Below are 19,934 nucleotides of genomic sequence, written 5' to 3' on the forward strand. Positions count from 1 at the left end.
ACTCTTGATCTTGGCTCAGGTCATGATCTCCTGGTTCGTGAGTTGGAGCCCCCTGTCAGGTTCTGCACTGACAGCAAGGAGCCTGCTTGGGATTCTCTCTCTCCCTCTCTCGCTCTCTCTCTCTCTCTCTCTCTCTCTCTCTGCCCTCCCCTGCTCGTGCACTCTCTCTTTCAAAACAAACAAACGCTTTAAAAAAATGGATTCTAATATATTTGGAAACCTGGCTATATATGTTTTGTATATATTTAATGCAGGTAGTGTAAAGAGAGTGGCTACCTCATTCATTAGGAATATTAAAAAACCTGTACAAGAATTTTGAAGATCATTACTCATTTGAAAGCACAAACAGTATTCCCAGTGCTAGAGCTAATGTTAAGGACTTCGGTTGGCAGCTGTGCTATCAGGAATGTCACATCTCCTCACCTCCCTGAGCCTCTGTGCATCATTATAAAGTAAGGGCAGTAGGAGGACTTCTGTGAAAGCAACACCACGTTATGTGAGATAATGCGGGCAGATGCTGAACACAGTGCCTGGCCCATAGACCATCTTAATCCATGATAGCAGCCATTTCATTGCTATCAATCATAAGTAGCCTCATCTTTTCCACCTTAAGTTGCCAGCATATCCTGAGTCATCCTTTTATTTTTTCCACACATGTTGGTTTGGAAAGCTTACTTGAAGTTTTCCAGGGGGGCTTGCCTAGTGGAGAAGGAAAGAAAAGTAAGTCATGACTCTGAAGGACCAGCCATTTTGTTTCCCCACTAAGTCAGAAAAGGATTTTGCTAATATTTTTGCTCCAGGGGCATGTTTTTAGAATATCCAGTAGATGAGTCCAGATCTTATTTTTAGTTAAACAAAAGTTAACTTTTGCCTTTCAAACTAGACTGTAATTACCTACTACTTCCTCACGTGGGGCCTTGCTGCCTGATAGCTGTGGTGTCATATTTGGTGATAAGAACGGTCCCTTCAACAGTGACTCGGTCACTCTCCTTTCAGAATAGGTCTGCCTTCCTGCCAGTCTGGAATTTATTCTTCCTTGTTTCCTTCCTTCCTTAGAATATTTCCATTCAACACATAGGTGCCTCAGAGGTAAAAGGAAAAAATGAAAATCTCTAACAAAAAGGAGTAGCAACATTAATCTTACCCTGTTTCAGCTGTAAGAGCTTTTGATAAATAGCATATTTATGCATGGACATGACTTCAGTGGGACTCATTGGCTGTTGAGCTCTAGGGCTTTGTTTTGATTTCCTCGCTCCTCCTTCTCAATTATTTTGAAGTTGTTTATATCTTAGGCTTAGTTTGATTTATTTGCATTTGACACAAGTTTTCTCAAAAGTCATTCTTCTACTTCAAAGACTGACCACTTTAAAACATTGCCTCTGCATTTTTGTCCTTAAAAAAATAATTTGCAAGAAGCAAAAATAACTTTGGGAAATAAAGTGCTCACTTGGGTTGGATACAAGCCTGAGGTTTATTTTTAATGAAAAAGTCTTCAGTTGTGTGGGACCTGGCTTTGTTCAGTTTTTAAAGAATGAGAACTGAAATTTGTTGCATGCTTCTTTGAGTGGTCAGAGCTGATAGCCTAATTAAGCCTCTGGTGATCATATGTAACTTCTAAGTCAAAGTGCAGCAGCATCAGCATCTGCAAGTACGGTAAACGCGCGCACACGTGTGTGTATGTGTGTGCGTGTGTGTGTGTGCATGTGTGTGAGACTGTGGAAAGATACCCACAATATATTGATATATTGTATGTGGGAAATGAAATCACAGAATATATACAGTATGATTGTACATCCATTAACTTTTTTTAAAGGAAAAAAGAGATTCTCAAAAACATTCTACATTGTGTGTTTATATTTAGAAAATACCTGGAAGGAAACATGCCACGGAGTTAACAGTATTTCTCTAGAAAGTAGGTTCAAGAGGGAAGAGTAATGAGCTATTTTCATATCTGTACATCATACAGTTTTGTACTGCTTTTTTAATAATAAGCACATATTATTTTATAAATTAATTTTATAAATTTAATAATAATTTAATGATTTAATGTTTTAATTTAAATTTAGTCATTTTAATTTTATAAATTAAAATAGAGAAGAAAGGCTGTAGAGAGAAGCTAAGGAGTAGGAATATAAGGGAAGAAATATAGGTCAATGACCTTTGGAAGTTTTATTCATTTTATAGATTCTAATAATGCTGTCATGTATGAAAAATGAGAGGTGTAACAAAGTAATGACATTGGAAGACTGTTTACTTCCTAAGTCTCTTGCGTAGTCTGATCTTGGGGGGATTTGAAATAGAATTTTAAAGATGTTTGAGGTTAGACCTAAATCACTGTTCATCATGTCTTAACTGTTGCGAAAATGGAAGGAGCTTGAGCTGAAAGGCTGTTGTGTGTGTGGAGCAGAGGGCTGGGACTCGTAGCCCCTGGTGTCGGCTCCTGGCAGCCACTTTTGGCTGAGGGAATGGAGCAATTCATGCCGTGTCCTACTTTGCCTATCCACAGAGTGAAGAGGCGCGCCATATTTTATTGCCAACTTAAGGTGTGATTATTGGAAAATAATTTAGGTACTCACAGGAAGACAATGCAGAGTATTTTTGTCAGAAGTTTTGCCTTGGATGCACATTGATTCAACTGCCTTTCTACACTGAATTTTTGTGTTTGTTTTTTTATCCATGAAACTTGATTTTATATATTTGTACAAATTACAGCTGTGTAACATAACTGTCAGTTCACATTTCTTATATGCTGGTTTTAAAAGTGAATCCTTGTGTTCTTTTGCTGCCCTGTCACATTACTAAATTGCTGGAATAATTTGGTCAGATCCACATTCTTTCCCCATCCTGTTCCCCTCTGCTCTCATCATCAACAACTGTCCCCATTTTTCTGCACGCCTTTGTTCTTTTTCCTCCTGGATGTTTTACTCTTTCTCCCCAGCTTCCACCCTCAGTGATGGGTTTATCCCCTACTCTCCTTTCCAGTTTCTTGTGACTTAGGAGGGTGACTTCAGAGCTTTCTGGCCACTTCCCAGGCCAAACTGATGGCAAAAGAGGTTGTGATGCTAGAATTACAAAGAGCAAGTGATAGTGTGGCTTATTGTCTACACCAGGGGTCAAACTCTTATAACCAACCTCAGTTTCTCTTTCTTGGATGTTGGTCCTGACACCTTGAGAATCCCAAGGGACCCCAACAGAAAGCATGGAGATAGGCATGGAAGGAACATCTAGAGCAACCCTTGTCTGCTTTTATTTTGGGCTCTGCTCAGCATGGATGGAAAAAAATAGTGTCCTAGAGCAAACGTGTTCACTCATCTAAAATAGATAGATTATGGGAATGCAAGCTGGTGCAGCCACTCTGGAAAATAGTATGGAGGTTCCTCAAAAAACTAAAAATAGAACTACCCTATGACCCAGCAATTACACTACTAGGCATTTATCCACAGGGTACAGGTGTGCTGTTTCAAAGGGACACATGCAACCCCCATGTTTAAATTTTTTTTTTTTTTTCAACGTTTATTTATTTTTGGGACAGAGAGAGACAGAGCATGAACGGGGGAGGGGCAGAGAGAGAGGGAGACACAGAATCGGAAACAGGCTCCAGGCTCTGAGCCATCAGCCCAGAGCCCGACGCGGGGCTCGAACTCATGGACGGCGAGATCGTGACCTGGCTGAAGTCGGACGCTTAACCGACTGCGCCACCCAGGCGCCCCGCAACCCCCATGTTTATAGCAGCACTATCCACAATAGCCAAAGTATGGAAAGAGCCCAAATGTCCATCGATGGATGAATGGATAAAGAAGATGTGGTATATATACAATGGAGTATTACTCGGCAATCAAAAAGAATGAAATCTTGCCGTTTGCAACCACGTGGATAGAACTGGAGGGTATTACACTAAGTGAAATTAGTCAGAGAAAGACAAAAATCATATGACTTCAATTATATGAGGACTTTAAGAGACAAACCAGATGAACATAAAGGAAGGGAAGAGACAAAACAGAAGAGACTCATAAATATGGAGAGCAAACTGAGGGTTACTGGAGGGGTTATGGGAGGGGGGATGGGCTAAATGGGTAAGGGGAATTAAGGAATCTACTCCTGAAATCATTGTTACACTATATGCTAACTAATTTGGATGTAAATTTTTAAAAATAAAAAATAAAATAAATAGATTATGGATAGATAGGTACATTATAGAAAGAAAGATTATTATCTATGTATAAATATCTTAAATCTATATATAGATATTTTAAATATCTCCATATATATATATATATATATATATATCCCAAATTATTTCTCTCTTCCCACCGTATCCAGGGCTTGCCTCTCTTAGATTAATACAATGAAACTAAAAGTAGCACAGTTAAACCGTTTTATCATCAACTAACCCAGGAAGCACAAAGGAAACCTCTTCGGAAACCAAATACTTTTTTTTTTTTTTTTTTTTTTTTTTTTTTTAGCGTTTATTTATTTCTGAGACAGAGAGAGAGACAGAGCATGAGCAGGGGAGGGGCAGAGAGAGAGGGAGACACAGAATCTGAAACAGGCTCCAGGCTCTGAGCTGTCTGCACAGAGCCCAACGCGGGGCTCGAAATCACGGACCGCAAGATCATGACCTGAGCCGAAGTCGGACGCCGAACTGACTGAGCCACCCAGGTGCCCTGGAAACCATATACTTTTAAGCTGTAAGAGTGATTGGTATTGATGTTAGTTGATCAGTTTGGTGTTGCTAATTAGCAGTTACTATTCAGTTTGGCAAGAAACAGCTCTGGTGTGAGCTCTTCTCACATGTGTTAAGACACTGATGTGAAGTTCTAAAGCAGAAGCCAGGAAGCGGTGGCCCACAGGCACAGCCTGGTGGGGTGAGCCTGAGTGATTTTACAAGGGTCAGACTTAGAGGCAGAGCCAGGGCTGGAGCCAGGCTGCCGGCTAACGTGGTGCAGCCCCAGGGTGTCCATAGCTTTCTGATGTCAGAGTGCGTGTTACGAGTGATTCAGATAATCTAGCCCCTAAAGCATCTGTACTCCCACCAGTAACACCTTAGCTATAATTAAGGTCGGTGATTCAGGTTTTTTGTTTTTCGTATGTGTATATGCTAATCCTGACTCTCACTTATAGTATTACCTATCTGTTCTACCTCTTACAGTTACCAAAATGTTTAATAATCCCTTAATCGAATAGCTTTGAGTGTGTTTGTATATATAAAATGGTTAACAGTGTAATAAAGCCTGCATCATTAAAGATTTATTTAATCTAAGAGCAAAGAGCAAAGTTTTAACTAGTTCATTCCTTTAAAACTTTTAAAACATGTTTAACAGTTTACAGAAGTGACATGCTTATGTTTTCAAAGTTAACAGTACAAAAGTGTATGTAGTAAGAAGTGAAAGCCCTCTCCGATTTCTTATGTCCCTATAGGATTAACCATTGTATCATTCCAGAACTTTTTCTATACATTTGTTCATATGGTAGGAGTAGAAATATATTTTATTTATTTATTTTGAGAGAGAGAGAGAGAGAGAGAGACAGAGCACGAGCAGGGGAGGGGCAGAGAGAGGGAGAGAGAGAATCTGCCCACACTGCCCACACTGTGGAGCCAAGCAGGCTCCACACTGGTAGCACAGAACCCGATGTGGGGCTCCATATCGCGAACCGTGAGATCATGACCTGAGCCAAAGTCCAGAGTAGGAGGCTTAACTGACTGAGCCACCCAGGTGTCCCCAATATGGGTTTTTTTAAAAAACATAAATTGGGGGTGCCTGGCTGGCTCAGTTGATAGAACATGCAACTCTTGATCTGGGGTGGGATTGTAAATTCAAGCCCCATGTTGGGTGTAGAGATTACTTAAAAATAAAATCTTAAAAAAAACCAACAACATAAATTGGAGTATAGTACTCCAGGCACCCCTTCTTACTTACTAGATCATAGGCCTCTTTCCTTATCAGTATATATAGATCTATCTCATTTATGTGACTCTGTCCTATAATTATTACACATTTCCATAATGATGCACATATTAGTTGTCTTGCACAGTCTTACTGTTACAAATAAAGCCATTAGTAAGTGTTCTTGTACACATATCTTTGTTTCTGTGCAAGCATGCATGTTTAAGCTGTAAACCTGTGAATGTGTGTGAAATGTGCCTGTTGCCACCAGTGCCAGAAAATGGACAAAATTCGGAGTGATGAGTTCTGGAATGCAGTGCCAGGAAAATATGATGCTCCTAAACCATGTGCCCTTCTGCCCTTTTATTGGCTAATGTAATTGCAACTTAGTATGCATTATTGAATTTTAATGAAAAGTTTTTCTATAATTACATGAGTTGACAATTCAAAGAACAGTTAAATTTGGAGGTCAATGTCCTTTTATAGAACTTTTATCTCCAAGCTGACTTTAAAAAGGTTTGTGTATGTGGTTAGAGTGTCATGGCCATTTAAAGCAGAGCTGCTGACTACTGAGAAACCCAAAGAGGCAGCAGTCAGCAGCCTGGTGCAGGGTTCCAGACCTCAGCTGCTCACTGCCATGGGAGTGGGCTGATGTCAGGACAGAAGACGACAGCGTCCTTTCTTAGCTATATATGGTCCACTCCGGAACTCTGTAACTTAGATATTGAAATAATATGTAAATGGTTTTATTCCAATTTAATATGCTGTTTGTGCCACATTGATAAAATTGTAATAGTTAGCTTACTACTCAGTTTAACCACATATTGACAAGGTATAGTGTGTCTTAAACACAGGGCACATGGGAACGTTCCAGAGACAGCTTTCTACCCCAAAAACTATAGCACATTGTTTTGGTTGAAAGTTTTATTAAATACAAAACCCAGGTGATTAGTTTTGGATTTGGGGAATGTAAAGTATGTTGATATGAGCATGACCTTTCAGAAAGTATCCACCGACAACACCACTGTCCTCTTTACTTTCCAGTGCTTGGTCTGGTCCTTCCCATATGGGCAATAGCACTCATCTCCTTTGGTGTTGCACTGCTGTTTGCCCTTTTTGTATGGCTCTTTGTGTGTCCATGGATGCGGAGGAAAATAGCAGGTAAGGGCTTTTTTATTCTTCTGGTGTACAAAAATCCTGGTTCCTGGGGCTTCAGGTGTAATCCACAATTACCCTTACTAACAGAGGGAACTGGATGCATGAATAACCCTAGAACATAGCACTGAGATACGTGCCCCATCCTTGTCTCTTGGCTCCTAACTGCTTTCTGGCTCAGACTTTTTCTTGGTAACTTGTGACTGGAATGAGCAGTAAGGTCCTGGTTGCCTCATATGACTGGAAGTTAACTACTGGTCAGGTTCTACCAGCCCCATGAAAAGCATTAGTCTTCAGGGAAATGCAGATTAATAACACAGTAAGATATCCATCCATTCACATCCACAGGAATGGTTAAAAGTAAACAGACTAACATTTCAAAATATTGATGAAGAATAACTAGAATTTTCAGACGTTTATGGTGAAATATAAAATGGTACAACCACTTGGAAATTTGAAGTTTCCTGTCAAGTTAGACATACATTTACCACATGACCCAGTAATTCTACTCCTAGATATTTATCCAAGAGAAATGAAAATGTACATTCATAGGGGCACCTGGGTGGCTCAGTTGGTTGTGTGTGACTTCAGCTAGGTCATGATCTCATGGTTCATGGGTTTGAGCTCCACGTCGGGCTCTGTGCTGACAGCTCAGAGCCTGGAGCCTGCTTCAGATTCTGTGTCTCCCTCTCTGTCTGCCCCTCCCGGACTTGCACTCTGTCTCTGTCTCTGTCTCTCTCTCTCTCTCTCAAAAATAAATACACATAAAGAAATAAAAAATACATATGTTCATAGAAAGACTTGTATATAATCATTTTGTCATAACAACCAGAAACTAGAAACAACCCAAATGTTCCTAAATAGGTGAAAGGATAACCAAATTGTGATATATTCATGCAATTCAAGCCTCCATAGCTATAAAGAGAATGAACTAACCACAGTATAATGAATTTCACAGACATTATGTTGAGTAAAAGAAGCCAGATACAAAATAGTACATCCTATATGATTCCAGGGAAAATTAATCTATAGCGATAGAAAGCACTAGGTGCTGGAGATGGTGGGGGTTTCCAGGAGACTAATGGCAAAGGGGAACATGGGAACGTTCCCGGGACATGGAAATGGAAGTGTTCTCTGTCCCAGCTGTGGTAGTGTTTATAGGGTGTACTCATCCATCACAGGTCATCTGTCTGCACGTTTAAAATGTATGAATTTTATTGTGTATAAATCATATTTCAACAGAATTTTTCAAAAAGAAGAATATGGATCAGAAAGCTACAAGAGCTACTATTCTGTCCTTAGCAACATAGTTCTAAGCCTTAAGGCCACATGCTGTTACAGGGCTCTCAGATGAAAAGAAGTATTTACTTTCAGCCTCAGAGTGTGCCTTACGATCCTGTTTCAGTGTGGACATATCTCAGTTTGAAAATCCATATTCCAAAGAAGAACAGAACAAATGAGACATACCATGTTCACGAATTAGAAGATTCAGTATCATTAAGATGTCAGTTCTTGTCAAATTGTTCTCTAGATTTAACACAGTTGAAGTTAAAATCCAAGCAGGTTATTTTGTAGATTTAGACAAGCTGCTTTTAAAATCTATATTGAGGGGCACCTGGGTGGCTCAGTCGGTTGAGCATCCGACTTTGGCTCAGGTCATGATCTCACAGCTCGTGAGTTCAAACCCCATGTCGGGCTCTGTGCTGACAGCTCAGAGCCTGGAGTCTGCTTCGGATTCTGTGTCTCCCTCTTTCATTGTGCCCCTCCCTCATTCATGTTCTGTCTCTCTCTCAAGAATAAATAAAACATTAAAAAAAAAAAAAGTAAAATCTATATTGAAAGGAAAAGGAACTAGAATAGCCAAAACACTTTTGAAAAAGAACAGAGTTGGAAGATTCATACTACTTTACTCAAAGAATTAATATAAAGTGACCAGACTGTGTGGTATTAGTGAAGAGATGGACATCCACATTAATAGAACAGAACTCGAGTCTAGAAATAGACCCACACAAATCTGGCACGTTGATTTTTAACAAAGTACAGAGGCACTTCAGTGGAGAAAGAATCATCTTTCAACAAATGGTATTGGAATATTCGGACATCTGTATGCCAAAAAAAGAACCTTGACTTAAGCCTTACACCTGTAAAAAAAACAAACAAAAAAACTAACTCAAAGCATAGCATAGATTTAAACAAAAATAGAAAATGAGAAGACTTTTAGGGAAAAAAATAAAATACATAAAATTTGCCCATTGTTTTGGAGACATTCAAATTGGTGTCTATGGTATCTCATGATTTCAGTTTGTACTTCTGTGATGACTAGCGATGTGGAGTACCTTTTCATAGACTTATTTGCCATTTATATAGCTCTACTGATGAAGTGTCCAAATTTTTTGCTCATTTTTTCACTGCAATATTCTTGAAGATTTCTCTATATATTCTGAATACAAGTCCTTTGTCAGGGGATTTGTAAACACTTCTAATCTGTAGATTGTCTTTTCATTCCCTTAATAGTGTTTTTCACAGAACAGTAGTTTTAATTTTGATGAAGTGCCATTTATCAACTTTTTTTAATTTTTATTTATTTTTTTTATATAAAGAGAGGATGAGCACGAATGGGGGAGAGGGGCAGAAGGAGAGAGAATCTCAAGCAGGCTTCACAGCACAGAACCCAACACAGGGCTTGATCCCATAACCCTGGGATCATGACCTGAGCCGAAATCGAGAGTTGGACCCTCAACCAACTGAGCCACCCAGGGGCCCCACAACTTCTTTTTTTATAAATTGTGTTTTGGGTGTCACATCTAAAAATTCTTTGTTTCACCCACTCATAGAAGTTTTTTCCATTTTAAAAATTTTATAAAAATACAAAGTTTATGGTTTCATTTATATGACATTCTGAAAAAGACAGAACACGGGAAGAGACCAGGTCAGTGATTGCCAAGGAGCTGGGCAGTGGGTCTTACTACCAGGAGAGCTTTGGGAGGTGATAGAACTTTTCTGTATCCTGATTGTGGTGAGGGTTACATGAGTCTAGACATGTCTTAGAATCAGGATGGGCACACAAATACATAGTTCACTGCATGTAAATTTTAAAACACAAATTAAAAAGATCCACATTAATACATACAACTTCAGACTAAATAGTAAAGCCACATCAATAATGGCTGGATGGGGGCGCCTGGGTGGCTCAGTTGGTTATGTGTCTGACTTCAGCTCAGGTCATGATCTCACGGTCCGTGAGTTCGAGCCCCGCGTCGGGCTCTGTGCTGACAGCTCAGAGCCCGGAGCCTGTTTCAGATTCTGTGTCTCCCTCTCTCTATGCCCCTCCCCTGTTCATGCTCTGTCTCTCTCTGTCTCAAAATAAATAAACGTTAAAAAAAAAAATTTAATAATGGCTGGATGAATTGCTGCTGCTTCTCCTGTGTAGCTGCTCCCTGCTCTCTGCTGAAAATAACTATCCCTCCACCATTCATACAGACTACTAACTGAAGATGAGCCCCTCAAACATACTGCTTGTCTGGTTTAACCCATGGGAATGATCAACTATACTTCAGTGCTTTGATTTTTTAAACATTTTTTTAAATGTTTTTACTTATTATTTTGAGAGAGAGAAAGACACAAAGCACGAGCAGGGAAGGGGCAGAGAGAGAAGGAGATACAGAATCTGAAGGCTCCATCCAGGCTCTGAATGGTCAGCACAGAGCCTGACAGGGAGCTCAAACCCACGAACTGTGAGATCATGACCTGAGCCAAAGTCGGACGCTTAACCAACTGAGCCACCCAGGCGCCCCACTAAATGTTTTGATTTTTAAAGGCTTTTCCTAATAGCTTTCTTGCCGAATAGACTATAAAATCTTTGCTTTCCAGCTTAATGCTATAACAGCAGGAAACTGGTATTGCTCCCAATAGGCTTCTGAGGAGATTTTGTTTTATCAATGCCATATTTTGTTAGTTCAATATATATTTCTTGGTCTAATATTTTAAGTATACACTAGTGATTAAGGTCATGGACCATAGAGCTAAAATGCCTGCATTTTACCACCTGTGTGGTTCTGGGCAAATGACTTAATCTCTCTGTGTACTTCAGTTTGCTCATTAATAAAAAGCAGAAAATAATAAAACCTGTCTCATGTAAGCATTAACAATTTTTGCTTAATTGTTGTAATCTTTACAAATATTGTCTTCTCTCATTTTGATTATAAGCACCTTAAGGTCCAAGATCTAAAAAAAAAAAAAAAAAAAAAAATCTGTCTGTATTTCTGACTGTGTACGTGGATACAGGGAGGTGACAGGATTATGTGAGTATATCCAGCAGAGAAGAATACTTCCATTTTAGTTCTGTAGGTGAGAGCTTAGAAATTTGCCCAGGAGAATCTACAAGCAGCAAGATCATTAAATCAGCACCACATATAAGATCTGATTAAAAAGAATCCTATAGAGCTTTAAAGCAGCTTTTTTTAAAAAAATTATCTTTTGAAAGTTAAAGATTTTTAAAAGTAATTAGGATCTCTCTGTTCCTTTTTGGAAAATGATTTACTTGTTTTCTAAGATTTGGTGACCTGGAGAAATCAGAGACCAGTAATTTATTGAACAGAAGAAAACCAAACAGACTATAACTAATATCTCTGAAGACAAAAAGGATAAACATTTCAGTGATTTTGAGGTTAGTTTAAGAAAATAGAAGGCCAGTCCAGATGGTCGTAGGATTACAGAGTACTAGTGGTGGAAGGGACTGTGGGGACCGCATCTAGCCCTCTCAGTTTGTTGGTTTTGAAGGAGATAATTGAGGCCTGAGCCTACCCCTCTTGTCCTCAGTAGCTGAATTTTCTGGCTTGAGTTTCCCAGATAATTGATTGAAGTCTCCTCTTCATTTTTTCTATTTAGCTATAACTATTTTTTCATTTTCAAAGTTAAATACTAAAGTATAAAGATAAATGCTCACTTTTATATTCGCTTTTCAATAACAAGATCTCTAATTTCAGAATTTTCAGTTATACCTATATTTTCTTTAGGCAAATTACAAAAAGAAGCTGCTTTATCGCGAGTTTCTGACGAAAGCCTCAGTAAAATTCAGGAAGTGGAGTCCCCAGTATTTAAAGAGCTACCAGGTGCCAAGGCTAATGACGACAGCACTGTCCCTCTCACGGGCTCAGCTGGGGAGCCATCTGGAACCTCTGAAGGCACATCAGTGGGAAACCACCCCCGGGCCTCCTATGGTAAGGTGTGCACAGAGGGTGTGGGGTTTCCATGGTGGTAGAGAGCAGTTCCTAGGGGGCCAGTGAGCAGGGGACACCAGCCAGGCTGCCTGTGGGTGATTAGGTTTTATTTATATATTAAAAAAATTTTTTTAATGTTTATTTGTTTTTGAGAAAGAGGGAGAAAGAGGCAGAGTATGGGTGGGGGGAGGGCAGAGAGAGAGAGGGAGACACAGAATCTGAAACAGACTCCAGGCTCTGAGCTGTCTGCGCAGAGTCTGACTCGGGGCTTGAACTTGTGAACCACGAGATCATGACCTGAGCTGAAGTTGGAGGCTTAACCAACTGAGCCACCCAGGCGCCCCATGGGTGGTTAGGTTTTAATGCACAAAAGTGTCCCTCAGTTTTATGTTTTGGGGTAGTCCAGGGGCTAAAGAGGTCTCAGAAGACCATGCAGTCAACAGAGCAAGCTCACTCTGGTCCTGTGGTTTTCTTCCAAGAGATGTTTATAGTCTCATCAACGGCACCAGGGCCCACACACCACCTCTCTGCAGCTCAGTCAACTGCACCTGCGTCTTCCATGTTGCAGTTTCCTGGTTGCCAAAGATTGGCTTTTCCAGCTTGCTAAGCATGCCTTCCGCATGGAGGACATAAAGAGAAAGCCTAGTGTAGCATCACAGAAACCTCAAAAAACGTCAAGACTGTCCTGCCGTCTTGGGGGTTCTTTTGTCTCGTAACATTTGTGGTTAAAGATGGGTGAGCACCAGCCTCTGCCAGGCCTGTTGGGACAGCTTCCCGCCTCCCTGCAAGGTGGGGCCTTGGCACCTGCTTTCACTTCCCATAGGTGCGGTCTCAGACTTGACCCAAAGAAAGCAAATGAATTTTGCTCCGCTGATCTGACAGATAACTGCCTTTGACATTTATGATTGGCCTTTAAGGAGCACCTACAAATCTATCTCATAGCGAACTGGATTTTGTCCCTCACGCATGAAGTTTTCCTCAAATAAGTTCCTTATAAAGATTCTTCCTTTATTGGTTACTAGAAACAGGAAAGAGTGCCATAGTCATTTCTGGAAGATGCTTTTTAAAAAATGTTTATTCATTTTTGAGAGAGAGAGACAGCGTGTGAGTGGGGAAGGAGCAGAGAGAGAGGGAGACAGTATCCGAAGCAGGCTCCAGGCGCTGAGCTGTCAGCACAGAGCCCCAGAGCCTGACACGGGGCTCGAACTCACAAGCAGTGAGATCATGACCTGAGCCGAAGTCGGACACTTAACCAACTGAGCCACCCAGGCGCCCCTGGAAGATGCTTTTTAGGAGAACTTAAATAACATCACTTTCAAAGTTTTGCCCATGTGTTGTATGTTCCAAGTTCCCTTTTTCATTTTAACTGTATTGCATGCTCTTTATAGTTAATTTGGAAAATAAAGCATGTGGAAAAAGATTGAAAATCATCCATAACCCAAATTTCCAGAGATCACCACCATAAAGGATGAGGGATATTGCCTTACAGAAACGATTTATATTCAAAAGCTAGCAAATAAGACTCCTTTTAACCCGTTTCAGGAAGGGCACTTTCCATGACTCACGGCTCTGCAAAATCACCCGTCTCCAACGGCACCTTCGGCTTTGACGGCCACACGAGGAGTGACGGGCACGTGTACCACACGGTGCACAAAGACTCGGGGCTCTACAAAGACTTGCTGCACAGGATTCACTCAGACAGGGGCCCCGAGGAGAGGCCCGCACAGGAGAACAACTACCGATTTCTGCGGCGAAATAACAGTTACACATGCTACACGGCAGCCATCTGTGGAATGCCTGTCCACTCGACCTTCAAAGCTGCTGACTCGTCATCTGCGCCAGAGGACAGCGAGAAGCTGGTGGGGGACGCCGTGTCCTATTCTAAAAAGAGGCTTCGCTATGACAGCTACTCAAGCTACTGCAATGCGGTAGCAGAAGCTGAGATAGAGGCCGATGAGGGAGGTGTGGAAATGAAGCTGGCATCTGAGCTGACGGATCCTGACCAGCCCCGAGACGACCCTGCAGAAGAGGAGAAGGAGGAGAAGGACACAGCCGAGGTCCACCTCCTGTTCCATTTCCTGCAAGTCCTTACTGCCTGTTTTGGATCCTTTGCTCATGGTGGCAATGACGTGAGGTAAGTCCATCCCTTCATCCAGCAAGTATGTCCGGAGGGTCTGCTCGTGCACCAGGCACTGCTGTGGGTATCAGGATGCAGCAAGGAACAACAGACACAAATCCCTGTCACCAGGAGTAAACAAGTAAATAGGTGGCGTGTGTAGTATGCCAGGAGGTGTAAATGTGCAGGGGAAAATCAGGTAGAAGGGGGGATGGGAACATCTGGAGGACAGCAGTGTTGGCTAGGCTGCTCAAGTGAGGGTTCCCTGAGTGAGATCTGAAGGGGTTGAGGGAGCCAGCTGTGTGGGCATCGGTAGGAGAGCATTCCCAGGACAGCAGGTGCAAAGGCCTGAGAAAGGAGTGTGCCTGGTGTATTCTAGGAAGAGCAAGGAGGCCACGGAGGGAGAGAATGTGGACTGTAAGGTCAGCAGGTCTCAGAAGCCTGGAATATGTAGAGTCTCTGCTCTCTTCCTATGAGCTGGGAAGCCCTACACAAGTCAGTTGATGCCCTAAAGCCTCAGTGTCCCAATCTATAAAATGGGAGTAAAACTAGTACCAACCTCGGGGGTTTCTATGGGGATTAAGTGAGATACTTTATTTAATGTGCTTAGGATGGTGTTTCTCACATAATCAGTATTTGTGTATTTTCATTATTATTATTATTGTAACTGTCATGCAGGCCTGATATTTCTGTCCAAATCAGGGAAACATGCTGTTGTTGTATTTCTTATTGCCCAGATATATGACTCTCCATGTTATAGCTGGGGGTTTCCATATACCACCTAACCACATGTAATTCAATTTCTGTTCTTTTTAAAAAGTCTTGCCACCAGGCAAGAGGTCTGGACATTTTGGGTTCTGCTCAATGTTATATAGGTGTTATCATATTACTGTATTTGAGGCATCATTCTCTGTCCTAGCTTGATTTTTTGACTGCCCCACACCCAGCACCACCCTACTTCCTCTTCCTCCTGATCAAAAAAAATTTTTTTTAAGTTTTTATTTATTTGTTTTGAGAGAGAATGTGTGCACAAATGCAGGGGAGGGGCAGAGAGAGAGCGAGAGAGAATCTCAAGCAGGGTCTGTGCTGTCTGTACAGAGCTCAACATAGGGTTCGAGCTCACAAACTGTGAGACCATGACCTGAGCTAAAATCAAGAGCTCAGACGCTTAACCGACCAAGCACCCAGGTGCCCCCTGATCAAAAATTGAGATCCTGGTACTGGCAAAGTGTTATGAATTGGGTCCCTGTTCTTTGGAATTTAAATTCCAGTTGGGGAGATTTAAAAAAAGCATGCACATGGACAAACCACCCCAAAACAGTATTTCCAGGCCTAAGGAGGATCCAGGCAGTGGCTGCTACAGGTGACTGGAGTTTAAAGCTTGCAGTTTAGGGACTGGTTTTGAGGCTTCTGAATACAGATTTGGTCTGATAAAAGCAAGTTCTGGAAGTAATGTAACCGTGAAGATAAGGCTTCTATTCCTTTAACAAAAGATTATTAAGTATAGTCCAGGCCTCAGTGCTGAACCATTTATAACCTCTTCTAATCCACTTTAAGTCGGTCCTTTGAGGTCATAAGTGGTATCTTTCAAAGACAGGGAGTCTGAAGCTGAGATGTGATGTTTCTTGCCCAGGATCACACAGCTAGTGAGAAGCAGACTTGAGAGCCAGTTCTTCCTGACGCTCAGCCTCCACTGTGTCTGCTTGGTGTAGGGTGGGCTGAGGGGGGGAGACCAGGGCTGCAGATGCCCGGTGTTGAAAGCCTGTGTGTGCTTCTGCATGTAGGAGCTTGGACTATCCAAGCTAACTAACTTGTTGTTAGTCCATCCTAACAACAAGTAAAAAAGTGGGCACACTGAAAAATCAACAGCTCCCCTTGAAGCCATAAGAGAGAGGGGGACACAGGGCAACTGCTGCCCCCAAGACAGGTACGAGAGAGAGACATGTACAGGGAATAAGGGAGGACAGACTCTCGAATGGAAACTGCTCTGGGAACCAGTGCCAGGGAGAAAAACCTGAACTGTAAGGATGAGTTCCTAAAGTCAGTAGAGACTCCAGGGAGAGCCAGTGGGAGGGGCCCGCACAAGATTGTCAGCTTTATATCTAGGAGCCCTAGCTCATCCTCAGTGAAAATCAGAGAAACTCCCCTCCTCCCTTGCATCACAGGGAGAGGGAAAGTAACCATTTTGACATACCCAGAGCACTGTGTTCTTAACAAGCCTAACCCCGAGGGGAAACTAGTTAATGGGAGCCTAACCTGCTGGGTTATTATCACAGGCTAACCTGGAGGAAGGGAAATACCCAGCTGCAGCCCACTTGAGCCACCCTATCCTACATAAAGGGGGAGAAGAAAACCTGAGAAATACTTGTGAAGTTCACAGTCCAGAGGCATAGGCTCATGAAAAGACAGAGATCTAACCATAGAACTCTAGAGTGCTTCCTCGCCCTCCTGCATTTCACCACCATGTTCCTTACTAAAGGCTACTTACAGCAGTTCCTTTTGCCTGGTACATGGTATCTGCCTATCAAGAAAAAATTACGAGTTATACCAAAAGACAAAAAAAAAAAAACAACAAAAAACCAATTGGAAGAGACAGAGCGGGCATCAGAACCAGAAATGGAAAGGGGTGTTGGAATGATCATATTAGGAATTTAAAACAACCGTGATTAATACGCTAAGGGTTCTAATGGATAAAGTAGACTGCATGCAAGAACAGATGGGGCAATGTTAACAGAGACTTGGAAACTGTAAGAAAGAACCAGAAGGAAATACTAGAGATAACACTGTAACAGAAATGAGGAATGCTTTTGTTTTTGCTTGTTTGTTTTTTCATTTGAGAGACAGCATGTGGGGGGGAGAGGGGAAGGGAGGGGGACAGAGAGAGGGAGGGAGAGAGAGAGAAAGAGTTATCTTAAGCAGGCGCCACTCTCAGTTCAGAGCCCTATGAGAGGCTTTAAGAATCCGCATTGGGGATGATGAGCATTGAGGAGGGCACCAGTTGGGATGAGTTGTATGGAAACCAATTTGACAATAAATTTCATATTAAAAAATTAAATTAAATTAAATTAAATTTAATTTAATTTAATTTAATTTAATTTAATTAAAAAAAAAGAATCTGCATTGGGGGGTACTTGGGTGGCTCAGTCGGTTAAGCATCCAACTTTGGCTCAGGTCATGGTCTCAGAGTTCATGGGTTAGAGCCCCGTGTCAGAGCCTGAACGCTGCTTTGGATTCTGTGTCTCCCTCTCTCTCTGCCCTTTCCTTGCATACTCTCTGTCTCTCTCAAAAATAAACATAAAAAAAAAAAAAGAATCCACATTAGGGTCTGTGCTGACAGCTCAGAGCCTACAGCCTGCTTCAGATTGTGTGTCTTCCTTTCTCTCTGCCCTTCCCTCACAGTCTCTCTCTCTCTCTCTAAAAAAAAAATGAAAAAACATTAAAAAATGAAAAAAGGAAAACTCATCAAAATTTATGGGATGCAGCAGTGCTAAAAAGGAAATTTATACCATTGAACACATATATTAGGAAAAACAAATACATAAAATCAGTATTCTCAATTCCCACCCAAGGAAACTAGAAAAAGAGGAGAAAATTAAATCCAAAGTAAGCAGAAGAAATAATAAGAATTAGAACATGAATCAGTGAAATTGAAATCAGGAAATCAGAAGAGAAAATCTGTGAAACCAAAGGATAATTTTTTGAAAGATCAGTTGATAAGCCTCTAGCCAGACTAAGAAAAACACAAATTACTAATATCAGAAATCAGGTCTTCACTATATATTCTATGGACATTAAAAAGATAATGCTATAAACCATTTTGTGCCCTTACATTTGATAACCTAGATGAAAAGGACTAATTCCTTGAATGACACACTTTGCCAAAACTCACAAAAGAAGAAATAGACACTCTGAATAGACCCGTACCTATTAAAGAGATCAAATCAGTAATTAATAACTTCCAAAATAGAAAGCACCAGGCCCAGATGGGTTCACTGGTGAATTCTACCAAATATTTAAGGCAGAAATTATACCAATTCTCTACAATGTCTTTCAAAGGATAGAAGTAGAAGGAATACTTCCTAACTTACTCTCTAAGGCCAGTATTACCTTATTACCCAAACCAGAGAAAGACATTAACATAAAAGAAAACTATAGACCAGTATCCTTCATGAACATGGATGTACAAATCCTCAACAAAATAAGTAGCAAATTGAATCCAGCAATATATAAAAAGAATGACCATGACCATTTGGTCACCATGACCAAATGATATATATATTTTTAATGTTTATTTATTTTCGGGGGGGGGGGTGTTGGACAGAGGATCCAAAGTGGACTTCATGCTGACAGCAGCGAGCCAGATGTGGGGCTTGAACCCACGAACCATTAGATCATGACCTGAGCTGAAGTCGTACACTCAACTGACTGAGCCATCCAGGTGCCCCATGACCAAGTGATATTTATCCCAGATAAAGAAGGCTGCTTCAACACTCAAAAATCAGTTAATGTAATCCATCACATCAATAGGCTAAAAAGGAGTTAACAGAATTCACCACCTATTCATGATAAAACCTCTCAGTAAACTAGGAATAAAGGGGAACTTCCTCAACTTGATAAAGAATATTCACAAAAGACCTACAGCTAACATTATACTTAATGGTGAAAAACTCAAAGCTTTCCCACTGAGATCGGGAGCAAGGCAAGGATGTCCTCTTTTACCACTCCTTTTCAGCTTATACTGAATGCATAGCATTCTAGCTAATGCATAGGAGAAGAAAAGGAAATAAAAGATATACAGAATGGGAAGAAAGAAAGAAAACTGCCTTTGTTTACAGATGACATGATCATTTATGTAAAAAATTGAAAAGAATCAACAAACTCCTGAAATGAATAAGCAGTTAGAGCAAGGTTGCAGAATACGAGATTAATATACAAAAGTCCATTGCTTTCCTACATACCAGTAATGAACAAGTGGCATTTGAAATTAAAAACAGAAAACCATCCACATAGTGAAATATTTCTGCGAAGCTGATGAATAAAATTAAAGAATGATATAAATCGATTTTCCATGTTCAAGGATAGAAAGACTCAGTATTGTCAAGATGTCAGTTCTTCCTATCTTGATTTATAAATACAGTGCAGTCCCAGCAAGTTATTTTGTGGATATCAGCAAACTGATTGTAAAGTTGATAAAGGCAAAAGACCTGGAGTAGCCAACACTGCCTTGAAAGAGTGGGACAAAGTTGAAGGACTGACACTACCCAACATCAAGACTTACGATATAACTACAGTAATCAAGACAGTGTGGTATTGCTGAGAGAAAAGATTAATCAGTAAAACAGAATAGAGCCCAGAAATAGACTCCCATAAATATAGTCAACTGATCTTTGACAAAGGAGCAAAGGAAATACAGGGGAGCAGAGAGTCTTTTCAACAAATGGTGCTGGAACAACTAGATATCCATGTGCAAAAAAACCAATCTGCATGCAGACCTTACACTCTTTACAAAAAGTGACTGAAAATGGATCACAACCCTAAATGTAAAGTGAAAAACTATAG

General features: G+C 40.9%; 1 protein-coding gene across 5 annotated transcripts in view; it reads left to right on the plus strand.

Moving 5' to 3' along the window:
• SLC20A2 (solute carrier family 20 member 2) overlaps positions 1-19,934 on the plus strand; it is a 109,258-nt gene that overhangs the window by 72,391 nt on the left and 16,933 nt on the right. For all 5 annotated transcript variants that reach the window (XM_086703587.1, XM_086703586.1, XM_086703588.1 and 2 more), the window contains 3 exons: positions 6,930-7,046; positions 12,056-12,259; positions 13,802-14,393. In XM_086703587.1, the coding sequence (XP_086559713.1) occupies positions 6,930-7,046; positions 12,056-12,259; positions 13,802-14,393 (913 nt within the window). The remainder of the gene's footprint in view (positions 1-6,929; positions 7,047-12,055; positions 12,260-13,801; positions 14,394-19,934) is intronic.

Source organism: Puma concolor, chromosome B1 (assembly GCF_028749965.1).
Source record: "Puma concolor isolate L17-30 chromosome B1, mPumCon1.1.hap2, whole genome shotgun sequence".
NCBI classification, from domain to species: Eukaryota; Metazoa; Chordata; class Mammalia; order Carnivora; family Felidae; genus Puma; species Puma concolor.